At 41.5% G+C, this 18,935-nt stretch overlaps 1 protein-coding gene across 2 annotated transcripts; it reads left to right on the forward strand.

The window, feature by feature from the left end:
• The first annotated feature begins 6,479 nt into the window (after nt 1–6,479).
• On the forward strand, nt 6,480–15,970 carry Trim68 (tripartite motif containing 68). 2 transcript variants are annotated; one of them, XM_013014164.1, is made up of 8 exons: nt 6,480–6,574; nt 8,207–8,396; nt 9,054–9,523; nt 11,126–11,221; nt 12,276–12,536; nt 12,975–12,997; nt 13,544–13,644; nt 13,832–15,970. In XM_013014164.1, exons 3-8 carry the CDS (start codon nt 9,098–9,100, stop codon nt 14,380–14,382), a joined length of 1,458 nt encoding a protein of 485 aa, XP_012869618.1. In that variant the 5' UTR covers nt 6,480–6,574; nt 8,207–8,396; nt 9,054–9,097; the 3' UTR covers nt 14,383–15,970. The 2 variants fall into 2 exon arrangements, with proteins under 2 accessions (XP_012869618.1, XP_012869617.1); XM_013014163.1 differs by lacking the exon at nt 8,207–8,396.
• The last annotated feature ends 2,965 nt before the right edge of the window (nt 15,971–18,935 follow it).

The raw sequence follows: 18,935 nt of genomic DNA on the forward strand, positions 1-18,935 counted from the left end.
TGACTTGAGTTAGTGACTTACATCCTGCCATCTATTAAAAATTCACACACAAATGAAATTGAAAATACTTCCAATCCCTGATGTCTGTCTTCTATTTTTCCACTCGCAATCATGTACTTAGGTACCTTTTGACCCCACGGGGGGAGGGGGAGACTCTAACATTCAGAACTACTGATAACATCCTCATGGATTCTTAAGCACATCCTCCATGTACACAGCATGCTAGCTGGGTATCTTTTAGCACAATTGTTACACGTTTGGCATGGATAGCAGACAGGTTGGTATCTTCAAAGAGGCTATCCAGATAGGACTCACCTGCCTTCTGCAAAGCACCAATAGCTGCGCTCTGGAAGCGCCCATCTGTTTTGCAGTCCTAAGCAATTTCTCCCAGCAGAAGCTCAGTGGATTCTGTTAGCATCTAATTTTATGAAGTGCCACAGTACCAAACCTGGAACAATGAGGTTCCTCCACCCCTCCAGTAGAGGGAGCACTCTTGCAAGAGGCTTTTGTTGCCAGTAACAACTGGGTGTTTTAGCAGTGGATCTGCCAGCAGTCAACTGGGTATGAGCCATGGTACAGACAGGCCTGACTCATCCCCCTTTGCCAGCTTGACTTCAGAGAACAAGAGGCGGTCCTGGCTTCAGGAAGTGGCTGCCTCTTTTAAAACCTTCCAAGTCATTTTACTCTCTTCTTGTCTTTGTAAGAAAGAAGAACACTGCCTACATTTGTTTAAAAGGGAAAGTATACATAGTCCTTCACTCACTCATAAGATAGAAATTCTTCTTCTTGATGTTCAATCTAACCCACAAATCTATTGGTTTTTTTGAGGCATGTCTCACCAGAAGAAATTCTTCTTCTTGATGTTCAATCATAACCCACAAATCTATTGTGGTTTTTGTTGAGGCATGTCTCATAGGTTGATACTGTTAATGTTTTGGAAGGTACAGCTAACATCAAACTGATATCTCACTGCATAACACAGACTGAAGTATAACTTTAAAAATAATAGCTATAGCCAGACTCTGGTGGCTCATGCCTGTAGTCCTGGCTACTCAGAAGGATGAGATCTGAAAAGGATCAAGAGTCAAAGCCAGCCTTCACAGGAAAGTCGATGAGACTCTCAGCTCCAATTAAGCACCAAAAAAAGCTGGAAGTGGAGCTGTGGCTCAAGTGGTAGAGTGCTAGCCTTGAGGGGAAAAAAATCTCAGAGGCAGTACCCAGGCTCTGAGTTCAAGCACCAGGACTAGCACAAAAATGAAGAGAGAGAGAGAGAGAGGGAGGGAGAGAGAAAGAGAGAATAACAGTTACCCTATAGTTTTTCACAGTAATGAAATGATTCAATATAAATGGAAAGCTACAGGGACATATTGAAATGCCTGGGATCTGAAGGACATGAACTTGTCTAATTTTGACATCACCCACCTCACAATCCCTCACTCTCCCTCACCTTAGGCCTCAGAAGCATTATTTCAGTTCCTCAAAAGACAATTCTCTCTCCTCACCACCTACTTCTGAATATTTGCTCAAACTCTTGCTTTGTCTGGAATGGACAACCCTCTGTGTCCTTCCTCTAAATTCCAACAAGCCTTTAAGATTGTGTTTTAGGTGTCACTTGTACAAGAAACTGTATACTGGAGAATGTTCTCCTACTACTATGAGCATCCACAGTTCATTTGCAGCTGCCTAATGCCACCATTTTTTCAGTCAGGAAATACCAATGTATGTGTCAGTAGAATTAACATTGAGAAATTGGCTATACTACTGAAAGCAATCTATAGATGCAATAAAATTCCTATCAAATTTTCAATTTTCACAGAAATAGAAAAATCAAATCTAAAACTTATTTGAAGCACAACAGATCTTGAATAGTCAATCTTGAAAAAAAATGAGCAGTGCTGGAAGTATCACAATATTATATTACAGGGTCATAGTAACAAAAACAAAATAGTATTGGTAGAAATACACACACACACACACACACACACACACACACACACACAGCATGTAAGCCAGCTGCCAATAGTTTAAACCTATAATTCTGTCTACTCAGGAGGCTGAGACGTACAGAATTGATGCTCAAAGCCAGTTTGGGGAGAAAAGTCTTCAGGACTCTATCTCCAATTAAGCAGCAAAATGCTAGATTAGAAGTAGGATGTAAGTGGTAGAGTGACAACACCCGTGAGAAAAAAAAATTGAGTTTAAGCCCTAGACCAGTACACACACACACACACACACACACACACACACACACACACACAAATACACACCATACCATCTAGGCACATAGATCGATAGAAGAGAATTTTTTTTCCTTTTGTTATTTTTATGTTTTTATTGTAAAAATACTGTATGGAGCAATTACAGTTACATGTGTAAGGTAATGAGTCCATTTCCTATTGAGCATTGTTACCTCCTCCTTTGTTTTTCCCCTACCATCCCTTCCCTCCTCACCTCCACAACTCCTCCCTTCCCTCCCCCCAAGTTGTAAAGTTCATTTTCAACATGGTGTCTTGTACATCTCATTGTTACAATGGTTCATCTTGTATCCTTATTTCAGCATTTTGTTATTTCCCTTCCCCTCCCCAAATTAGAAAAATGTATATACAAGATGCAGGGCACCAACATCAAATACAGTGAAAACAGGGGTTATACCATGGAGGAAGAACATACAAGACAAAAAAAATCACATAGTACATTTTAAATAGGTTAAAAACAATAGCAAGAAAGAAAAAAACTACTTGTGTCCCTATCTTGGGGTTCATTTCACTTAACATCATTTTATATGGTCATATGTACATACCTTTTGACCTTTTCTGCTTGAAATATACTAGTTATTGCAAATAAGGGAAACCATGGGACCTATGTTTCTTTGAGCCTGGCTTACTTCACTTAGTATAATTTTTTCCAAGTCTTTCCATTTCCTAACAAATGGGATGATGTCATTCTTTCTGATGGAGGCATAGATTTCCATTGTATAAATATACCACATTTTCTTGATCCATTCATCTACTGAGGGGCATCTGGGTTGGTTCCATATCTCAGCTATGATGAATAATGCTGCGATAAACATAGTTGTGCTGTTAGCTTTAGTATAGCCTTGTTTGTGATCATTTAGGTAAATGTCCAAAAGTGGGATTGCTGGGTCATAGGGTATCTCTCTTTATAGTCTTTTGAGGAACCTCCATACTGCTTTCCAGAGTGGTTAAACAAGTTTATATTCCCACCAACAATGCAGTAGGGTTCCCTTTTGGCCACAGCCCCTCCAGCATCCGTTGTTATTAAATTTCTTGATTATAGCCATTCTAACTGGGGTGAGGTGGAATCTCAATGCTGTTTTGATTTGCATTTCTTTTATGTCTAGGGAAGTTGAGCATTTCTTCATGTGTCTACTGGCCATTCTTATCTCCTCTTCAGAGAAGTCTCTGTTTAAGTCTGTAGCCTACTTATTAATGGGGCAGTTGTTTTTTTGAGGATTTGTTGTTGGAGGATTTAGTTTTTTGAGTTCTAAGTATATTTTAGATATGAGACCCTTGTCTGTTGTATGACTAGTAAAGATCTTCTCCCAATCCATGGGCTTTCAGATCAACAGAAGAGAACTTTAAGAATCCAAAAATAAGCCCCCAAATAGCTATACCCATCTGATTTTTTACCTAGGAGCCCCAAACAGATGCTGATGCAGGAAAGCAGGTCAACAAGCAATTAAGGTACTTACACATCCATGTTTATTGTAGCACTGTTCACAATAGTCAAAATATGCAGTCAACCTAAGTTCTCATCAACTGAAAAATGGATGGAATGGGGAGGGAGAAAGAAGATTAAGTGAATATGAAGTGCAAGCACTTTAAATACATATATGAAAACAGATCATGGAACTTGTCAAAATTATTTTTAAAGTTAAACAATATATTCATAATCATAAATACATTGCTGCTTGTAGAAAGGCAATTCACTGAGAGATTTAAAGTTTAAGATAATTTACCAAGAGATTTAAAGTTTAAACAAATCTAAGATCTCAGCCTCCTGAGTCACTGGGATTACATGTATGAGCCACCAGTGCTTGGCTCCTAATACAAATTCTTAGTGACACCTTACCTCCAAGGCCAGGAGCACTTTCAGAAAGGCCCTTTACCTCTTCTAGACAGAATCATAGGTCTTAGGTCTAGACTCACATCCTCTTCAATCCCTGATCCCCTCATCTCACATTAGAGTCAAACAAAGTCTAGGAGTTTTGCTGCTCTGGAATGAGATTTGTTCTCTCTTGGCTGGGGCTAGCACTGAATAAACAGAAAAGAGAGGTACTCTAACTTCCCCTACTTGGAACCCTGGAGAGTGTCAGGCTTGCCTTTTGCACATTGAAGACTTTTTGAAATAGGTGAAGAACAGTAAATATTAACATCATCATGAGAGATGGCGATCTCGAAGATAATTTTAAGGTGAAGCGAGCTTAGCTGCCACTGGCTTCAATTCCTCTCAGCCTCCTCATTCTACCTCTAGCAATTTCTGTTGATCAACTTTAAAAGTTCATGCCTAAGATTATATGAAACTTAGGCTGTGGCTCATACTTCTTCACAAGGTGTGAGAGAAGAAAAATCAGAAGTCGCTTTAGCAGGACAGTTGTATGGCACATAATGGTGTTCATCTCTGGACTCCTTCTATAATTATGAGGTTCAGGGGTTCCCTTAGCTCTCTACTTTTCTTAATTCTTTTAACTTTATAGAAACTTTACAGAAGTACAATCAACTTTGAGTTCTTTAAAAGCACTGTTTACATGAACCATAGTTATAATTCCAGTATTCTCTGTACTGATGCTCAACAAATGTTTACTGTGTCTGGTTCTATTAAATGATTAACTATCCCATTAGGACTGTTCTTTCTTTCCAACCAGATGAAGCACACAATCCAGCTTAGACATCAGGTACATTTATTCTTTCTATGTTTGTGATCCCATTTATCTCAGGATATTTTAGGCATGGTTCTTCATAATTTTAAGCTTGACCTGGACTCTGATGTTGGCAGGAGGATCTAGAGTGTCGGTTCTAACAATGAAGATACTACTTGAAACTTGATTTCAATTAGAGGATTTTTGGCTGCTTTCATGAGAACAGTCTATGCCTTCACTTACTTGACAAAAGTCTAAATATCAGAAAAAGAAAGAAAAAAAAGACAAAGCCCTGGTTGTATAAAGAGCAATCTAGATCCTCGCCCCAGCATGTGTGTGGTGTATGAGTTTGTGTGTGGTGTGTGCATGCATGTGTGTGATATGTGTGTCTGTATTTGGATAAGGGTGTATGTGTGTGAAAAAGACAATGGTTTGGGGGTTTTTTTAATGGAAGTAGAGGTGTGACCCAAGTGGTTGAGCACGAACTTTGAACATAAAAGCTCAAGGCCAGCACCCAGATCCTCAGTTCAGGCCCCAGGATCAGCAAATAAACAAACAAATAATAAAATGATGATTTATGACCAAGGATTCTACTTCTCCATCATAGCCCAATATCCAAAACTGGTTCATCACAAGAGTGACGCAAAGATGCTTGTGAAAGTCGGCTAGGAAGCCTAGGAAAGTTTTTCCGTGAGAACCCAGGACCTAGTGCCTGGATGGGGAGATAGTGGAGAAACAGTGTACTGCTGCAGGGCGCCAGTGGCTCACTTATAATCTCAGAAGGCTAGGATCTGGGGATCGCAGCTGGAAGCCAGCCCAGGCAAGAAAGAAAGTCTGTGAGATTCTTATCTCCAATTATCCACCCAAAAGCCAGAAGTGGAAGAGCTATAATTTAAGTGACAGAACTCTAGCCTTGAGCAATAAAAGCTAAGCAACAGCAGCTAGGCCCTGACTTCATGCCCCAGTCCTGGTACCAAAAACTAAAATAAATTTAAAAAAAAAAAATCTACTGCCTGTGGGGGGTCTCAGCCTGTCCCTGAGGTCACAGAACCAAGTCTTGTCACTAAATTGAAGCTGGAAAATGCCAATGAACCGATAACTGCATTTTTATCTTGGGAGGGTGAGGGGTCGTTTTCTAGGGCTCTACCCCTTGAGCCACAGCTCCACGTCCAGGTTTTTGGGTGGTTCAACTGGAGATAAAAGAGTCTCAGGGACTTTTCCTGTACGGGCTGATTTGGGGCTGCGAGCGTCCGATCCCAGCTTCCTGAGTTAGCTAGAATTATAGGAGTGAGCCCCGGGCGATGGCTAACAGAGCCCTCCGACTGCAAGGCCTGCGTGACTGGAGAACCGCCCCCCCCCCCAGCCTCCATTAAGCCACTCCCAGCCGGAACCTTCGCTAAGCCAAGCAGACAAAATAACTTTGACACGCCCTACAGGCGAGCGGAGCTCCAGCCTCGATCTCCGATAGGCTAGGGCAGTCCCGATCCCTGTCGGTGATTGGCTGCTCCTCCTGTACGTCACCAGCGAGGCGGCCCCGGCGGCTGGAAGTCGCCTCCGCTCATTGACTCCGGCGCTGTAGGCGGGACTTACGGCGGAGTCTGGCGCGCGGAGGGGGATCGCCGCCACCGCGGAGCCCTCGACTTGTAGGCCTTCCTCCCGGGATTGGGTCCCAGGCCTCGGGCGCCGGGCGGCCGGGTAAGTGCCTTGTGCCGTGGAGACGCCGCGTCGCTTCTGACGCCGGAGCCTCAGCCGCCAGGCGTCTCTGCTTCGGTTTTCCGCCGCGCCGCCCTCCTCCCCTCGGGCCTCCCCGTGCCCCAGGCCCCAAGGCCCCCACCCCCCGCCCGCAACCCCGGGGTCACCGCTCCCTCCTCCTCTCCCGCTCCCCCCTTCCCCTCCGGGGCGCCCCGAGGCCTTCGCAAGAACCATCGCGGCCCCTCCCAAGTCTTTTCCAAACTGGCTCCCCAATCTTCCCCCCTGTCTTCCTTTCTCCCCCTCAGGCTCGCCAGGAGCCCCTAACAGGTGCCCGGCCTGGCCTATCTCCCCCAAAAGGCTTTTCCAAACTGATAACGGACTCCTCTCTTCATGCCCCCGCCCCTCTCCTTGCCCCTTCCCCCCCCCCACCTCTAGATCGTCCTCTGGCCCCTCCCCTTCCCGTCCCCCTCCTCCTCTTCCCCTCCCCCTCTTCCTTTGGTGAGCCCAGAGTCATTCACAAATGCCACCCAGCCCCTCCCCTCTGCCTTTTTCCCCTGCCCCCTCCCCCCCTTCCTCCTCTTTCCCCCCTCAGGTGCACCCCGAGTCTCTTATTAACAGGCACCCACCCACCCTGTCCCCTCAAAAGTCTTTCCCAGATTGCCTCTCCGCTTCTGCCCAGAGGTACCTTCATGGCCTCTAAAAATGTTTAATCATCCAAGGTTTGTCCAAGTCATTTTATGTATAAATGAGAACATTAAAACGGGTCTTCCATTGAAGAGCAATATCTCTTTTTACTTCTTTTTAACCTTTAACTCTTATGTTTCAGTAGTACATGGCCCTGTATCACAATGATGTGCTTCCACCCTGTTTTTAGAATTTTTTTGTATTTACGTAGTTGTACAAAAAGGACTTCAACTCAGCATGTCCATTTATGAGTACATTGTGTTTTTATTAGTGTCAACTCATGCATCATCCTCTTCCCCCCCTCCCCATAATTTATCTCAACCCCACCCATCTACCTCATTATTATATAGGTTGTATGGAGCTTAAACTTGGTGCTGGGGAGCCAGAAAATAGACTCTTGAGTTTAGTGCTTTATCAAAATGGGGTTTTAAGATACTGGATCCCACAGTTTGGCAGTGATGGTAGAAGAAGGAAAAACAAAAGGCTTGACCTGCAGATGGCCTGTAACAAAGCACTTGTAATATTTACTACTGCTCTGCTTCCTCTAGGAAGCCACTCTGGATGACCCAAATCATAATGATTTCTTCTCTTTTCTTGAATTTGTGTTATATTTTGAAGCTGAACAGCTTAGATATTTTGCCTAAAATAGAATGGTGGAACCCCATCTGTAGACTGAGAATTGAGAGAATTATGAAATAAGCTAAGTTCATTGATGTAAAATATGCAGAACTGGTATACATTGTAAGTACTCAAGGAATATTTGCTATTATTATTACGGATTTATGCTGTCAATTAGCTAACAAAATTTAAACGCATGTTGAGTTTAGAAACTTTCCTATGCCTTCCTGGTTTGTTTATTTGTCAAATTTATTCAGCCAGTATCTGCATGACAGCTTCTATTTAGTTGTTATGGATAACAGTACTAAACCAACATGGCTTTTCCCTTTACAGACTCTTATCTAGAAACACAGACCTGCAAAGTGAATGAATAAATACTTCCAAGTGAGCCAGAGCCTGGTATTAACTATTCAAGCTCCATACCCATCAAGGCCCTGGCAAAAGTCTCAACTGTTTCTTTCTGGAATAATGAATTCATCAATATGGGCTTGGTCATCAGCACATTATCTTCCAAGGTTTATCAGTTCGTATCTGCTTCTAATACATCACTACAATCTGGAGAGAGGGTCCTGGATGTTAAATAAGCATATTAGTGCTGGAGAAGTAGGCGGATGTTTGCAGGGCACAAGAGAATGCAAGGGAACTGCTGTTTCTCTTACATTTTTACATCTCAGTGTACAGCATAAGAAAACAAATTGAGCATTTAGGCAGTGGGCATTGGCATATGGCTTTTTGCACCACAAAGTATATGTGTATTCTTATGCCAGAGAGTGAGGCTAGACCTTATTCTGGGTATTGAAAACACCACATTTCATGTGACTTCCTCTAGTTCGAGAAAAAAAAAACTGTGCTGATTATAGATCATAATCAAAAAGTGGGGATGGTCTGATAGAGCAGACCAGAGCAGAATCAGAGTTGGTTAAATAAATAAGAACTGAGAATACCCCAAATCTATTCATTTAGGCCAAATCACTCCCAATCTGGTATATCCTTTCTGTGTTATGAGTGATGTGGCCAGTCAGAATGTTTAATAGTAGTTGAAAAGGCTTAATAATAATGCTTGATTAAGCTTAAGCTCAATAAAGATCCAATAGGAATGTTTTTTGTTTTGCAGTCACTATTTATTGATCTCTCTGTTCTCCTGTTACATTTTTCTCTTGTTTTCTTTTACTCTTTGCAGCCTTCAATACTTCTTTGTGGTTTTATCTTACGTGAGAAGAAAGCATGGATCCTAAAGCCTTGGTGGAAGCCATTGTAGAAGAAGTGGCCTGCCCCATCTGCATGACCTTCCTGAAGGATCCCATGAGCATCGACTGTGGCCACACTTTCTGCCACAGCTGTCTCTCTGGCCTCTGGAAGGTCCCAGGAGAATCCCAGAACTGGGGTTATACCTGTCCTCTCTGTAGAGCTCCTGTGCAGCCAAAGAATCTGAGGCCTAATTGGCAGCTAGCCAATGTTGTAGAAAAAGTCCGACAACTAGGGCCATGTCCAGAAATGGGACTAAAGAGTGATGTGTGTGAGCTCCATGGGGAACAACTAAAGATGTTCTGCCAAGAGGATGGCGCCATGATGTGTAAGAGTTGCAGCCAATCCCCAGAGCATGAGGCCCACTCTGTGCTGCCCATGGAAGATGTTGCTTGGGAGTATAAGGTGGGAGATAGAACCCAGCCATTCAAGTCTTTCCTCTGCCCTTCACTTGGTCATTTGTACATTAAGGTCCTGACTGCCAGAGACTTAAGATGACTCCTCTGGTTCATGACACTCACAGATCCTGAGAGCTAATGCACTGTTCAATACTTTTGCTTTTATTCATGACCTAGAATTTCTTTCTCTCCAAGCCCAATTTACCTAATAAAGAGATGACTTCAGTATTGAAAATAGGAAGGAGGGCAATTTTTGTTTTGGTTAGAGGTGAATGGATGAGTTTAGCTAAGAGTATCAGTCCAGGCTGCATCTATCAGAACCTGTGAACCTTAGGTCAGTGAAAATGAAGGTGACATTTTCTAGATAAAACTGAAGCTTAGAATTTGGAGATCATAATCATTGAAAAGGATTGTGGACCAATCACTTAGGAATAACTTGCCAAGTACTAGGATATGCTTAAGCACTAAACATGCATTAATATATATCGGTAGTCTTGTTCTGATTAGAGTAAATGAGTTAAAAGAAGATGAAAGGTTTGGACTTTAGTTCTTGATCATGGCAGGGCTTGTGTTTTGGATTTTGTTGTTTTATAACTCCTCTTGGTCCCCTTGCCCTCTAGGATGTGCCATCTCTGTTGTACCTTCAGTTCCTTTCCCATACACACCCTGTCAGCTTCCAACCATCCCATCAACTCCATTATCCCAATGATTTGGCAATTAATCCTTTTCTGGTCTTAATTTTCTTTCTTGGTATCAAGATTAAAGGGTAAGAATGTAAGACAAGTCCTGTGAATTAACAAGTGCTGTGATTAATTCCTAAAACATTAAACATACCTGCTTGCACATTTTGTTTTGAGACTATTAGAATAGGGAAATAGTGTAACATTAAAACATAAGAGTTATGAACTGGGTTAAATTCCACCCGCTTACTAGCTATCTGACTGAATGTTTTCCACACCACTATCAAGGGACCGAAAGTATCCAGGCATATTTAGTGCACTTGATAAATCTTTAACAAATAGGATAATCAGAATTAAAAGTAGTATCAGAACACATTGTGTTATGCTTCCCAGTGGAAATTGACTGTATTGCTAACCTAGGAAAGTGCTTCTTTTAATGAACACATGAACTACCCAAGGATGTTGGTCAAAATCAAATTCTCATTTGATAGGTTTGGAGGGAAGCCCAACATTCTGCCTTTTTAACAAGCTTTCAGACAGTACTGATGCTGCTGATCCTGAGCCACACTTTTAATAGAAGGTTCTGAGAGACCATAGAGAACAAGATAGAAAAGAAAAAAAAATGGACATAGACAGGAAGGTCTGTTGGTTTTTTCCTTAATTTATTAGAAAGCTTGAAGGTAGATCTTTTCTTCTACTTTACAAACACTTAGGTACTATAGGAGTTAACATGGATTTTCAGCCCTAGAGCTACCAAGAGTATCATCTGGGTGGACCCTGTTTCCTCTGGAGCAGTCCTCCTAGCATGGACCAGTCTACTGCCTGAAGGACACTGGTTTTCCTGTCATCTGCTAATGTTAGGACACCTATATTTACCAACCTGGGCTGCCTGAGGTGACCTCATGAGATTTTTAATACGTTTCTTGCAGTGGAAACTCCATGAGGCTCTGGAACATCTAAGAAAAGAACAAGAAGAAGCCTGGAAGCTAGAAGTTAGTGAGAGGAAACGAACTGCCAACTGGAAGGCAAGTTGTCACCTCCAAAAGGAGTTTATGTTGCCTCTGTGTTGTTTGGGAACTGATACTGGTAGTTTCCTTATCTCTGCCAAGCAGGATTGGGGTCAGGGACTCTGAGATCCTAATACCAGCTTTGTTTTTACATATCTCGGGCCTAAAACTTCTCCATGCCAACTTGCCCTTTTTTTTTTGGTGGCACACACAAAGAACTGGAGCTTGAACTCAGTACCTTACATTTGCTGGGGATATGCTCTTCCATTGGAGGCATGGCCCCAGCCCCTTTTCACTTTAGTTATTTTTTTTTTCAAATATAATCTTTTTAATCAGGGTCTACTTGGTCCCTAATCTTCCTATTTAAACCTTCCACATAACTGGAATAATTGGCCCCGTTTAGAGGTTGAAACTCATTAGCTTTTTGCCCAAAATGACCTAAAACCACTATTCTCCCAATCTCCACTCTCCAAATAGCTGGATTACAGGCTTGAGCCACTATGCCTAGTGCCATTGCAATGTCTTGATTGTAAGGGAGGGTTGGAGGTATGGCTCAAGCAGTAAAGTGCCTGTCTAGCAAGTGTGAAGCCCTGGGTTCAAATTCCAGTACTGTCAAAAAAGAAAAAAAAGATCATGATAAAGCCATATGCCATATTCTCTGACCTAATGTCCTCATATGTAAAGAAGAAAAATATATGCCTTATGTACACATTCACTTAGTGCAACTTGTAGAATGCTAGTGAGGCATAGTTTCTGTTGCTTTCCTAAGTTCAAATATAGTTGCTGAGCTCAGATATTAAAATATTAGAAAGTCACCTCCGAAGTATTTTGGACATGGTTATACTTAGCCTGAAAAAGAGTCCCAGGATAATACCTAGGAGCTATGGGAAAGAAAAGTAAGAAAAAACTATCCCTTGTCTTTGCTTCTGTAGCTCCTAGTAACTGGTTAGATCAAAAGATTGAACAGTATCAAACATTTACAGAATATATGGATAATGCACACGTCATTATCTTTAATCCCCAGTGATCCTTATACTCAATATCAGTACTGACTCCAGTCTTAACTCTTCAGATTCAAGTGGAAACTCGAAAGCAGAGTATCATATGGGAGTTTGAGAAATGCCAGCAATTGCTAGAAAAAAACAACCTACCTGTTCAGTACATAGAGGTGGAGGCAGTGGCAGCTCTGGCCAGCCTGGAGCTAGAGAAGGAGGAGACAGAACACAAACTGGAGTTGAATCACTTGAAGCTCATCCAGCAGAGCCAAACCCTGTGGAGGATGATTGTGGAGCTAGAAGAGAGATCACAGAGGCCTGCCCGCTGGATGCTTCAGGTGAGTGGCAGCCTTTCCTGGAAAGCCTGAGGGAAAGCTAAAGTTAGAATGAGTGAGATTCCAGACAAGAACACCCGGTCTTCTTATCATCACTCTGCCTGCTAGCTGTATGCTCCAGCTAATAATTGCTGTGCTCCTCCCCTGCCTGGAGGCCAGGTCGTTCACTTAGCTAGGAATAGCACAGCAGGGACACAGGCAGTGTGGCATCATTCCAGCCCCTTCCTTCCATCCTGGGAGTCAGGAGATGGAGCTTGGCGGCAGCTAGTGCAGTTGATTGCATTCAGCTGCCCTCTCAAAAGCTCTCCCTGTGGCCCTGAACAGCTTTTCCCCCCTGCCTTGGTATCTATCTCACTTTGAAAATCCCCTCCCAAAGTCACTGTCTGTCTAGTTCCCCTGAGACAGCACATACTCATATGCTGTTATTTTTTTTTCTCCTAGGATATTCATGAAGTCTTAAACAGGTATGTGCCAGTCCTTGGAGCTTCTAGGCAGCCCTTATAGATGGTAGAGGTGTCCAGCCAGAGATGGGGAAAGAGCCTAGACTGCCACCCACAGGAAGAATGTTTCTCTACAGACTCCTGCCTCTTACATGATATTGGCCAAAGAAGCTTTATCCATTTTCATCTTTCCTTTTTCTTCCGTTAATCACGTTCATATTTTTTTTTGTATTACCAGTAAAAATTTCAAGTAAAGATTATAAAACATGTGGTTTCAAGTAGACAGTTGTAAGAGGAAAGGAAAGAAGATGGTCTTGCCCACTCTGAGTATTTAACCTTTCTCCTTTATAGCACATTGCTTCCTTTCCCAGATGTACACTTAACTCTTCCTACAGCATGGTGGGGCGGGGGGGGAGCTGCACAAAACAGTTTGAGGCTGAGCCAAACTGCCAACCCCTTATTACATGTCTGTCAGTAATGGCAAGGACACCCACTAATAGTCTCTGGCCAAGCCCTTCTTCCCCATACTCTGCCCATGGGCAAAGTCAGCACTCCTCTCTCCTCTGCCAGGAGCAAGTCTTGGAGCCTTCAGCGGCCAGAACCAGTCTCTCTCGAGCTGAGGACCAATTGCTGTGTGCTGGGGCTAAGAAAGATCCTGAAGACCTATGCAGGTAATTGATACTGGGAGAGACTGTGATGGGCAGCGGGAGGGACTTCCCACTGAAACAAAACAGCTCAGTGCCCTCTGGATGCCTCATCTGGCCCCACCCCACTCCCATCCGTCACTGGCACCAAAAAGAATTCCCCCAGATCCCCTTGTTCTTTATTGGTGTTACCAACCAAGATCTTTTTCCCTAGCTGATGTGCGCCTAGATCCAGATACAGCTTACTCCCGCCTCATCGTGTCAGAGGATAGAAAATGTGTGCACTATGGAGACATTCAGCAGAAACTGCCGGATAACCCTGAGAGATTTTACCGTTACAATATTGTCCTGGGAAGTCAGTGCATCTCCTCAGGCCGACACTACTGGGAGGTAGAGGTGGGAAACAGGTCTGAATGGGGCCTGGGAGTGTGTAAGGAAAATGTAGACCGGAAAGAGGTGGTCTATTTGTCCCCTGACTATGGATTCTGGGTGATAAGGCTGAGAAAGGGAACTGAGTACAGGGCAGGCACCAATGAGTACCCACTCCTGTCCTTGCCAGTGCCTCCACGCCGGGTAGGAATCTTCCTAGATTATGAGGCCCATGATATCTCCTTCTACAATGTGACTGACAATTGCTCTCACATTTTCACTTTCCCCCGCCAGCCCTTCTCTGGGCGCCTCCTGCCCTACTTTAGTCCTTGCTACAGCATTGGTGCTAACAACACTGCTCCTCTCACCATCTGCTCATTGGATGGGGAGGACTAGCAGTGCCACCAACCCAACCAGAGCTGGAAATTTAGTCTAGCACATAAGAACAGGAGGACCGGCCACTGACATGTACCCGTGAACCAAGCTTAGAATCCAGGGATTTTTATTTTTTTTTTCTGCCTGACCCCGAAGTTTCTTGTTACAAGGCCAAAATCTGTGACTAAGCTACTCATAGGAAAGCAAAGCCCCAGAGTTAGTTGGCAGATGCTTTAATTCAGGTTTGCTGGTGCAAGCGAACTATACAGTTGACCCAGTCCTTTTTCCTGACTAGAGGAATGCCAGGCAGCAAGAAAACATGACTTGCGCAGAGCACCCACTACACCTCCCTGAGTATAAGTGGGACAAAGCACTGTCCCTTAGGCTCTAAGGAGACCAGTGTTCCAGACCTGACTTTTTGCTAATTGGTATGATCAGGAAGCTTGTGAGCCTTGGTTCTTGTTTTCACTCTATGAATAAGTAACACAAAATGGCCTTAATGAAGCAAATTCTTTGTTACACAGCTCTGGAAGGTAAGGATATAAAAAATATTGTAAAATGATTTTCACATTCAAATCAAACACTAGTGACAAACTCCTCTGATGTATCTCACACATATCTACATATCACTTATTACATTTGCATCTGAAGCACCTCATATGTTTGAGAAAAATGGGTGCAATTGCTCTTAAAAAGACATATTCTACTACCTCCCAGAGTTGTTTCAAAAATCCAAGATCCATCTCACACCTTAGGTCTTTTCTCAAGGCTAGAGGAAGGAGAACCACCGAGTCTTCACGTGCAACCTATCACGTATAGCCAGCTCCTTCACTGCAGTAACCTGGTTCTTTCCAGCCTCTCCAGACAGCCTAGAGCCCTTAAGATTAAAAAGAGTCCATGCCATTGGAATAGAGTAGTATACTGTGCATTGGAATAATAAATATGCTTGTTTCTGAACTTGAATGGGACGTGTGGCCTCAAGTCAGAAAGTAAGGATAATAAAATAGGTAAAAACAAGCAAACAGGAAGAAAGGCTTCCCCACCACTTAGATTGGCAAAATTTTAGATTTTTTTTCTTATGCCACAAAGAAAACCTTTATGGTTATTGTAACTATTTTCCTACCAATAGGAAAGGGAGATATGGGCAGAAATAACAGAATTAGACACAGAAAATCAGTTTGGAAGTCATACTGTAATGGGAGGAAATTAAGATTCATATTGGTCTATTGACCTTAAAGTAATGGCTGTGCATGTCAGGGATGATTGTATAAAAGTAATTCACTGTTACTCGTAAGACTATACTATGGGATTGATTAAGACTAGAAACAAACACGAGAACTCATGGCTGTCCCTATTGCCAAGATCAAACTGCATGTCGCTCCATGATGACATATAACACAACCTCTGGTGCGATTTATTTTTGAAGGTAGTGATTATTAGGTTAGAGTTGATCAACCAAATAGATTCTAGGTTATTTATACACAAATGCAAAGTGCCTTCCAATTGGCTGTAATAAGGACGACTAAAAATTGTCCCAGCCAGGCTCCAGTGGCTCACGCCTATAATCCTAGCTACTCAGAATGCTGAGATCTGAGGATCACAGTTCAAAGCCAGCTCAGGCAGGACAGTCCATGAGACTGTTCACCAATTAACCACCAAAAAGCTAGAGCTGTGGCTCAAGTGGTACAGTGCTAGCCTTAAGCAGGAAAAAAAGAAAAGAAAAAAAAACCTCAGGGACACTGCCTAGGCCCTGAGTTCAAGCCCTAATACCAGCACAAAAAAAAAAAGTTCTTATATTTTAATTGTTTCTGCTGTTTATATATGATGGTGGTAAAACAAGCCAAAATAGAAAAATAAACTCATTCTTCATAACATGCCTCCAAAATGCTTCTTGAAAATGAGCAGTAGGAGACACATTTCTTTCAGCAGTGTGCAGGGGAAATGAGCTGATCAGTCAAGGCCCTATCCTGGCAAAGAAGTGAACTGTTTTACATTAGAGAGACTTGTTTGTCTTTGTATGAGGATTTCATGGGAAATAAGAGTTGAGAAATAGATTCTTAGGAAGCACTTCCAATTATATTCTTGGACACTTAGTAGAGGAGAATGGGAGCAAATTGATATTGCTATTTTACTATGATCTTTTTATTAAGCCAAGCAAATATTAGAAAGTTCTTAAAGAAGATTATCGGATGATAAATACATTCAAACTTGGAATGCATTAAGTAGTTAACTAGCCTCAAATGTAATGTACTGTTTGGGGTTTGTTTACAATTTTTTGGCTGATTTGAGTGTAATAATTATTTCAAGAAATAAATAACGTCATTATTTGACTAAATGCTTGTTTCATATTGTCTTAATTTTTAACAGCAAAGATTGAAGTTTACACATGGATGAAAACCCTTCTCTATAAAGTAGTTGCTCATGCTTCCTTTCTAAGAACTCCAAAGGCAAAAGTTTATTTGATTGATTGTTGTAGCTTAGTCTAATTGTGCATGTGCATTTGTGTGTGGTGGGGTTGGGGGAGAGGGTGTTTATTGAGTCTTTGAGTAAGGGAACTTATTTGGATGTCGAGAATCAAAACATTTTTTCTGCCTTAGAGAGGTATTAAAACTGCATAGAACTGAATTCTACTGCTCAACAACTACTCTGAAGGATAATTTCTTTCATTATGATTTTCACATTGATCCATAGCGAGAGGAGGGAAGTAGTCATTTTGAAGGAAAACTTCCTTCAATAACATATGTAACATCCAGGGTGACTTCTCAAACTGCTTCTGCACAAACTTACTTTACTATAGACTACGGAATGCAATACCTGAGCCTTGAAGGGAATACATACAAAAAGTATAAAATGGTTGAGTCCTGCAAAAGAAGGAGAAAGAAGAGCAAATCCTGTGTATGAGAACTCACCCAGGAAGTATAGTCCCACCTTTTTCAAGCAAGATTGGTTGATAGCTCTTAAAATCCATTCTGAGTCCCATGCACTGGTTAAATGAACTTTGTATGATGGGAGAGGTACCATATCTGCATAGGATGTAAGAAAGCTAGGATTTTTGTTCAGTTTGGCATGGTCATGACCAGGAAGTAGTATACTTTGAATTGTATATAATTCAATAAAGAATGAATCTATAATTTTAAGCGGTGCTGATGTGAACGAAGCATATAGGCATCAAGGAAACCTTCCTGATGAAACTATGAGGAAGAAATTTCTGTTTGGGCTTCAGGCTACACTAATTTTTGCTTCCTTTATATCAGATTATTTAATGTATTCTATTTAATGGTTATATTTAATTCAAGTTTTTCAGAAATTGTAGCTGTTTCTGAAAAAAAAAAACGTTAACCTTTGTGTAATCCAGGTTTTAACTGTTTTGGGGGACTTTCCTGCATCCTTGTGAGAATTTTAAGAGCCTGATTCCTACTGTACTAGAATTCTGAAATAGAAAATATTCTTGATAAGTAAACAAACAGTAGAAAGTATAGATGCTGAATTATTAAGGAGCAGAACAATTTGGCAGAGATATATTAATGCTAATTTATACAGGACTACAGTTTAAATAGTACCTAGAACTAATGTTACAGAATTCAAATATATTTTTTAGTACATACACCATGTCAGATGAGTTGTATTTTTCCACTTCTTATTGACTTTTCACTATCCTATACTATTTAATGTTATTTCTACCATCAGTAGAAAGCAACTGTTAAGACTTAAGATATATCAACTGTTAGCATGGTTACTTTTTTCATTTTGAATTCTAGCACTAATAGGAATTCATCTTATTAAGACTGCAAAATGTATCAGAATCAAATATATGTCTTTTACATGAGGTCCTTTCCTTAAAACATTATATGAGGATTACTCCATTTAAGACATTCTGAAAGGGTAACTTAAAAACTAGAGAACCTAGAGTTGCATTTCATCTTCTTTATTTTGTTATCTATTAACTTTTCATACAACCACACACCCCGAGTTGTGCTCACAAGAAGAATCTGTTTGATTTGAGTAGATGGTCTTCAAGGTATAGTATTTATGCAGTGATTATACCACTCAATTGTGCTGCCACTGCATAAAGTGCTACTTATTTACATTGCTCATTTTAACGGGACAAATGAGTAGCTGGGCCTTTGAGGTCTGTCACTTTTCAGAAGATTTTAGGACATTAATTATATTAACACCACAGTCTGCCATCAGTAATACACCTAAAATATTTTTCTGGACCAGAAGCATTCAGTTGGAAAAATCTTTGCAAATGCATCAGTATTATTGCTAACATTCTGAGTCAAAGATAGGGTTTTAATATTCACAGTAGTCTGATAAAAGTTTAGATAAGCATTGAGAAACAAAGGTTATACCTGACTCGTGTCTTCATTTTTAAAAATTCTGTTAAATTCTTTTACATTTATCCAAAGGATTTATATTTATTTTATTCCTTTTACCTTACTGAAAAGTGTCTGCAGCTGTTTTGATGCATGTTGTTCTCCAAAAGCCTCAAATTACTTGGGTTTTTCTTAAAATAGGTGCATTGGTGCTTATTCAGTTTAAAAACTATCTGTACTATCTGTACTGCCTCTGAT

The sequence above is a fragment of the Dipodomys ordii genome, unplaced genomic scaffold (genome assembly GCF_000151885.1).
Source record: "Dipodomys ordii isolate 6190 unplaced genomic scaffold, Dord_2.0 Scaffold22, whole genome shotgun sequence".
Classification (NCBI taxonomy): Eukaryota; Metazoa; Chordata; class Mammalia; order Rodentia; family Heteromyidae; genus Dipodomys; species Dipodomys ordii.

What these genes read in the sequence shown, in the direction of transcription:
- Trim68 (XM_013014164.1), top strand. Translation starts at nt 9,098, where the DNA reads ATGGATCCTAAAGCCTTGGTGGAAGCCATTGTAGAAGAAGTGGCCTGC. An exon ending in AACGAACTGCCAACTGGAAG is followed by an intron (nt 11,222 to 12,275) that starts GCAAGTTGTCAC and finishes TTAACTCTTCAG; the next exon opens with ATTCAAGTGGAAACTCGAAA. An exon ending in CTGCCCGCTGGATGCTTCAG is followed by an intron (nt 12,537 to 12,974) that starts GTGAGTGGCAGC and finishes TTTTTCTCCTAG; the next exon opens with GATATTCATGAAGTCTTAAA.